Source organism: Lytechinus pictus, chromosome 5 (genome assembly GCF_037042905.1).
Source record: "Lytechinus pictus isolate F3 Inbred chromosome 5, Lp3.0, whole genome shotgun sequence".
NCBI classification, from domain to species: domain Eukaryota; kingdom Metazoa; phylum Echinodermata; class Echinoidea; order Temnopleuroida; family Toxopneustidae; genus Lytechinus; species Lytechinus pictus.
This window is the reverse complement of record NC_087249.1, coordinates 47,933,323-47,941,322: the sequence shown is the minus strand read 5'-3', so window position 1 is coordinate 47,941,322 and position 8,000 is coordinate 47,933,323. Positions and strand designations below refer to the sequence as shown.

At 37.2% G+C, this 8,000-nt stretch overlaps 1 protein-coding gene across 1 annotated transcript; it reads left to right on the top strand.

Moving 5' to 3' along the window:
* The first annotated feature begins 2,356 nt into the window (after positions 1-2,356).
* LOC129260151 (coelenterazine h 2-monooxygenase-like) lies at positions 2,357-4,535 on the top strand. Its single transcript, XM_064099112.1, has one exon. It carries the CDS (start codon positions 2,365-2,367, stop codon positions 2,866-2,868), a length of 504 nt encoding a protein of 167 aa, XP_063955182.1. The 5' UTR covers positions 2,357-2,364; the 3' UTR covers positions 2,869-4,535.
* Positions 4,536-8,000: the final 3,465 nt, after the last annotated feature.

The following is an 8,000-nucleotide window of genomic DNA, read 5'->3' as shown; positions in this document are numbered from 1 at the left end:
AAGTATATGGACCTAGTTCATGAAACTTGGCCATAAGGTTAATCAAGTATTACTAAACATCCTGCCTGAGTTTCATGTCACATGACCAAGGTCAAAGGTCATTTAGGGTCAATGAACTTAGACCATGTTGGGGGAATCAACATCAAAATCTTAACCTAAGGTTAAGTTTTTGAAATGTCATCATAACTTAGAAAATATATGGACCTAGTTCATGAAACTTATACATAAGGTTAATCAAGTATCACTGAACATCCTGCATGAGTTTCACGTCACATGACCAAGGTCAAAGGTCATTTAGGGTCAATGAACTTTGGCCGAATTGGGGGTATCTGTTGAATTACCATCATAACTTTGAAAGTTTATGAATCTGATTCATGAAACTTGGACATAATAGTAATCAAGTATTACTGAACATCCTGTGCAAGTTTCAGGTCACATGATCAAGGTCAAAGGTCATTTAGGGTCAATGAACTTTCGCCAAATTGGGGTATTTGTTGAATTACAGCCATAAATTTGAAAGTGTGTTGGTCTAGTTCATAAAACTTGGACATAATAGTAATCAAGTATCACTGAACATCCTGTGCGAGTTTCAGGTCACATGATCAAGGTCAAAGGTCATGTAAGGTCAAAGAACTTTGGCCACGTTGGGGGTATTTGTTGAATTGCCATCATATCTCTATAAGTGTATTGGTCTAGTTCATAAAACGTGGAAATAAGAGTAACCAAGTATCACTGAACATCTTGTGCGAGTTATAGTAGTTTTCAAAATCAGCACTGCTGCTATATTGAATCGCGTGATGCAGGTGAGACGGCCAGAGGCATTCCACTTGTTAATGTCACAACTTGTTTTTTTTTCTCTCGTATCAATATAATTATATCATCATTCTATTTCAAAATTGTCAAACTTGAAAATGACTACTCTCTCTATACAAGCTATGAAGTCATTATTTACTCCACTTTTTCTAGTTTTACAAGCCTATGTCTACTTCACTATCTACATATTGGATGTTTTTAATGTTTGAGTATTATTCATTGTACAATCTGTCAATTAAAATTTCATGTCTTAAGAATTGTATCACCACATGCCATTCGTATATCTGTGGCCAATAATCCGTGGTCTGTGCTGTTTGAGTGAATGATACAATAAATACATCAATGTACTGAAATAAAAGTCACCTTTCTTCTTCTTTTTACATGAGATTGTATGCATACATAGATGAAAACTGGTTGTTCCACATTTCAACTTAAAGTATTTATTTAAAAAAATCAGAGCATATAACCAATTTCCATTTATGGCAAATACTATTCATCTTAGTCAATACCTTCTTTTGGCATTTTGTTATTTTGTGAATCTATATATCTGCTATTTCAAACATAAAGTGGAAACTTATTTATCATAGATGTTTCCCATCTGTGATAGCAATTTTTTAAAGGTTATTAATACTTAATTGTTTAATTTATTTTTCTTTACTTTATACTGTTTTGAATTAATTCTGTATTTTCTTTTTAGAAACTATCCTGGATTCGGACAATCATAGTATTGTTATTCCATATATTCAATATTTTCAGAATATCAGAACAATCCGATGGAATTTTTAGCCATACTCACTGTGAAAAAAAATCTTTTACAGTGAAATTACATATTCATGATACAATATTTTCTTTCAAAAGGTGCTCACATTTTTACAATATTTTGTTGTGTGTTTTACATTGAATCAATGAACATGATAAATATTAGATTGTACAGAGGCATGCTCACCAACTTTTCAAGCGTTTACAAGTGTTGTCCAAATTAAGATATTTAGAAGAGGAGATTTATTTCTTGATTCACATAAAAAGATAATTTGCTCATGGCCGTATGAAGATTTTTTCAGAGGGTGGGGGGGGGGGATGCATAATTTTTTTTGAAGAAACTCAAAATCGAGGGAACGAAGAAACTGAGCTTTTCATTGGAACACTTTTTCATTTTCTTGAGGGAAGTTGAAAAATTTCGTACACAATTTTGGTGAAATTTGTGAACATTTTCATTTAAAAAATAAAAATTTTCAAATTTGTTTGGGGTAGCTAGGGGGCATATTAACCACCCAAAATCAAAATATGAATTCACAACCAACTAGTATTGACATATATTTATAATAAATCAAAAATGAAATAAAATAACATGTGAATAACGGAAATTTTAATGAAGTTTTTATGGACACTACATTTAGTCAGTTACGTAAAACAAAATTCTATTACAATTATTCTGATGGACTTTATTATATCCAGGGAGGGGTTGTCTTTGAGCAAAGTCACCGCCAAACTATGCGTAGTCCTATACGATTGTAATTGTGAACATTGTCCTTTCCTTAAGGTCTGGTGCATATGGAGAGTATAATACAAGCCCTTCCAGGATGGGAGCTCTTTGACGGCACCTTGCGGGAAACCTTCCAGGGTATCCGCTCCGAGGCCGGTGAAGAGATGGTCCTGAAGCAAAACGTGTTCGTGGAACAGCTCCTCCCTTTCGCCGTCATCCGGAAGCTGCGGGTAGAGGAGATGGATGCCTACCGCCAGCCCTTCAAGAACCCCGGGGAGGACCGGCGTCCGACCCTGACATGGCCTCGCGAGATTCCCATCTTGGGTGATGGCCCGGACGAAATGATCGTCAGAGCTACGGCCTACAACGCCTTCCTCAATGACTCGGCGGATCTACCCAAACTGTGCATCCTGGCCACTCCTGGATTCTTCAGTGACTGGATCGAGAGGACCACCGGAGAATGGCCGAACCAGAAGAAGGTCAGGTGCGAGGGCCACCATTTCCTCCAAGAAGACTCTCCCATCCAGATAGGGGATCACATCAAGGAATTCTTATCAGAAATTTATAAATAGACTTATCTTGGAAATGAATTATAGAGTGTAGTAAACTTAGATACATCCCCCAGAAAAATCTGTGTAAGATTTATATCATACATTGCTTGAAAACGCTACCGCCACACCAATGATACCGACTCAAGACCGACTAAAGGCTAAATTACGTTATTTCCAATGGCATACCATAGGTCGGTTTGTAGTCGGCTTCGTTGGTGTGACTGTACAGCATGAAACAATTTTTGAAGTTTGTCCAATCTAATAAAGGACTATGTAGATGTCGCCTCATATAGCCTTTTATCGTTCATAGTGGCGACAAATATGCAGGTATATCACCGACTTCTGGAACTCTGAACCAGGATACAAGCTATATATACAAATAATTTCCTCTGTATAAAGTGTTCAGCCAGCTAGATGTCATGCGAGCTTCGAATGCATATATTGAGCTTAATTAAACATGCTAAACACATGGCATGACGCAAACACATTACCTTTCATTTGATAGTAAATCAATCCATCCTCTTTTCGTATACCTTCGGAGACGTAATTAAATTTAAATTTAGATACACCTAGAACAAAACTTCTTGTGGAACGGGATTGATCATTCCAAGTCAAATCAATAAAGAATCCTATAGTCACTGTGCAAAGCAATGTCGTGAGAATCTAGTTCATCGGGGCTGGTGACTCTTCCTAAGTCGAATCCCTTTGGGACCACAGATATCTTTTCGATTATGGCAAATTATACAGAAGATATGGAAAATGCTGTCAACACATTTTTTTTATATTCTAGTCTCAAACATTGCTTAAGATTCGGCGATTATTCGACTTATTGAAAGTCGACTTAGACATGTTAGACAGAATCTGTTGTAATTTTAACATATATGAACTAAACATGCTAAATCCGAAATGGAATTTATGGAGGCATTTTCTAGTAGATATTCCAAAGAACTTTCTCCATTAATATATTTGATTCCCTATCTACAAGGTTATAATATCTCGTCTTTATTTTTTGAAAGTGCCTATCACACAAATCGGTACTATGTAAGTGTAAGCCACATATGATATTGATTTGAACAAGAGACTAAGGTATTGATGACATCGTTCATTTGGAAAGAGAGGAGAAAGACTTACACGCAATTCAGTGAAAACAATAATCAATATCGGATGTAAATTCAAAGTTCTTAGTTTAATTTTGAAAGAATGGTTTGTAGAAGCCTTGTCGATGCAAGTTTGGTATAAAGTGTAATATATTTGTGTTTTTAATTGCAAAATATGAAATATTATATTGTCGATCCCGAATATTTGATTCTGAATAGCATCAGAGATAAGAATCAACTCGATTCTGAGTCAGAACGATGTATTTTCCTTTTTACTTTGACTTGTATCTACTCAAATATCAAGTGATCATTCCTAGTCAAATTCATTTTTTCTAGTCGTTTTACCGCTGCAAGAAAGATCTGACACATGCACCAGCTAATGCTATTCTGAGTCAAGTTTGACCCACTGATATAAATGTGTGGAACTTATCCAAAGTGCTGGGTTTGTAATTTGTAGAATACTAGTGTATATTTTTGTACATTTTCGAGCTTATTTTTACGATGAGGTACATTTTAATAAGACATAAACAAATTTTCTATCCAAACACAAATATAGGCCTATATCATAAAGAATCTATTCACTGCCAATCAGTCCTAAATGCTCCAATATACTTATTCGAAATGAAAAGGGATAGAAAAGGAAGGAGAGGGGAAGAGAGGGGGAAAAGAAAGAGAGGAGAAACGAAAAGAAAAGACAATGGTATAGAAAGGAGAGGGATCGAAAAGACAAGAAAGAAAGAAAGAAAGAAAGAAAGAAAGAAAGAAAGAAAGAAAGAAAGAAAGAAAGAAAGAAAGAAAGAAAGAAAGAAAGAAAGAAAGAAAGAAAGAAAGAAAGAAAGAAAGAAAGAAAGAAAGAAAGAAAGAAAGAAAGAAAGAAAGGAAGGAAGGAAGGAAGAAAGAAAGAAAGAAAGACAGAAAACGGATCGAAAGAGAGAGAGAGAGTGATAGGAAAAAAAATTTCCGTTGCGATTTCTTCTGCAACCTAAATGCCCTTGTCTGCAACAACACTTTCGTTTCTCCCCAGGTAAGCATCCTGCTAAGATTGACACAAAAAAGTTCAATAATTAATGGGAGCTCTGCCAAATTGTCATGAATCTGACTGCATTCTCTCCGTGCTTATAATATTTAGAGGTGCATTTGTTTTGCTTGGACTTTATTTATCTATAAAGATTCTACATGAAGTAAATATATATACTTACAGTAGGCATCTTGCCAAGACGTTTTTATTTATAAGTGAAGTAGATGATTATAGGCCTACATAATAATAATAATGATGATAATAATAACAGTTGGATTTATATAATGCCTTTTGCCTGAGGATACAAAGCGCTTGCTATTATTACCCCGGCTTTAGCTCGAGCTGCCATCACCGGCGCTCAGTGCATGCAAGGAATTAATCCTACCGGGTACCCGTTCACCTCACCTGGGTCGAGTGCAGCGCAGTGTGGATAAATTTCTTGCTGAAGGAAAACACGTCATGGCTACGATTCGAAACCACGACCCTCTGTTTGAAAGACGAGAGTCAGAACCACTAGACCACGTCATGCCCACATGAAGAGATTACTTTTCAGGAACATACCCCGGTTTCTTGAAAATGTTGAAATAGGCTACAGAACGGTCTGAAATTCAGGGGATGGGATTAGTCAGATAATCATTGTGTGTTGAAGTTACGAAAAAGAAGACTTAAGTAACAAGTTCTAACCTCCTCAAGACCCAACCTTGATCAAAGCCTCAATTAGGGTCTGTGCCTACAGAGTATAAAAATGGGTTACAATCTTCTGGCAAACACAACACAATCATATTAGCGAATCACAATTTTGTTTTCAATCAAAATAGGCTGTCATGCCAAAAAAACAAGAAAAGATAGATTAAGAGAAAGAATAAGAAAGAAAATGAGAGAGAAAGAGACACAGGGGAGAGAAACGAAGGAGGATGGGAGGTGCGGATAGGAGGAGGAGGGATGGGAATCGGAAATATTGGTGGTGGTGGAGGATAAAAGGTGAATGCATATAGAAGTGAATAACAGGTATACCTATACAGGGGCGTCGATCCGTTTTTCAGATTGGGGGGGGGGGGCAAAATCATAAATCAACGTTCCAAAGGCGTTCGATCACACAAAATGAACAAACCACCCCCCACACACATACGCCTATATATATATATAGGCCTACATATATATATATATATATATATGTACATGATTCATGAGAAAGAGACACATATCTCACCAACAAATTAATATGCGAGCGCGAAGCGCGAGCTGAAATTTTTTAGTATACTGACCTGGAAACGGGAAAAAGGTACCTGTTTAGGACTTTTTGTAGTAACTCATGAGGACGACATGTATCTCACTAACAGATAATGAGAGTGCCGAGAGCGAGCTGAAATTTATTTATATTCTGACCTGAAAGCTTGATATTCTAAGCGTTTTGAGTACCAATAATTAAGATGGGTATTTAAATGAACAATAGATGCGAAGCGCAAGCTGAAAATTTTGACATTTCTAACTGAAAAAATGACAGTTTAATGGACGTTTTTAATAAAGAACAAGATATATATCCAACAAAAGATTGTTGCAAATCGAAGCAGGAGTTCTTTTGAGGTTAAGAACTGAAAAGCAGACATTTTGAGCACGATTTTAGATAAAGAACGAGTTGTGTATTTCAATCTCGCTTGCTGATTTCTGTGTAACATTATAATCTCATTATTTTATTTTTGCACATGCGGAATTATTGGGGGGGGGGGGCAAAACGATATGTTTGCCCCCCCAATATTTTCATTGGTGGGGCGATCGCCCCCCTGCCCCCCCCCCCCAGGATCGACGCCTCTGTACCTATATTACCATGCGTAATTTAACATTCAATGTAAGGATCCTGTTGCGGTCCATGTTTGATTTCTGGTGCCTTAAAGCGATGACGACAGTCACGAGAAACTCGATTCATCGCTGACATAATAAAGGGGGAACCTTCGAATGAAATACTTTCGAGAGGTGAACAAACTGGGAATTTTCAGCCAAAAACAAAGTGCTTTGTTAGGCCTACATAATGGAACCTTGGTGAAATACAGATCCCCGAGATTAAAACCGAGCTTATACAGGATTTGAGAGTGAATACAGGAAACCTGAGACTTCTAAACAGCATTTGAGACGTAAAAATACTTCCGGAAAAAAACCACCGCCATGGCCACTAAGACGAAAGAGGTAGTTTGAAAGGGGAAGAGGAAAAGGGAATATGGATGGGTATATACCAGGAAGGAAAGAGGTCATGATCATGTTTGATTCTACACTCGTATGTTCGTCAACAATCGTCAACATGAATCTTTAAAGGCCCCTCACACCTGACCGAATGTAGGCGGACGAAGGGTGACGAATGGGAAAATGAACGAAATGCACGCGAATTCAACGAAATTCAAATAAAATTTCCGTCAGATCATGCGATCAGTAACTATTGTCAAATTTTATCAACAAACGATATTAAAAAGATATCGATTTTTCGGTTCACCTCTTTGAGAAAATTGCTGCCGAAGGCGAGCGAAGGGTTGATATAACCCAATAAGACCAAGGAACAGTGACCAATGAATGATATGGCGTGCGATTAGAAACGAAGACGAGGGAATAGATCAGGCAATCTTGTTCGTTGTGTCATCGTGTTGCTTCGTTACGGGTTCTTTCGAGATCGGACCACTTTGGCAAAAGCGCGAAGAGGGACTATGCGCGACAAAAACACACGAACGATAAACGAACGATTACCGCAGACTAAATGAGAGATGCGAATTCAAACAGATGACCAACGATTTTTCAATTCGTCGGGAAATTTTAAACATGTTCAAAATTTCCGTGCGAATTTGAATAATCGCAGCTGTTAGTTCAGAAGATGTACGAACCTAAACACGAAGGGTAAATATGATTTACCATTAGTTACCATTGAAAACGATTTTGTAAAAAATGCCTTTCGCCAGCCATCGCAAGGCATATTTTAGGCAATTCGGTTAGGTGTGAGGGGGCCTTTAAATGCATAACTACCAATGGCGTCTAGAATATGACGCGCTCTTGAAAGA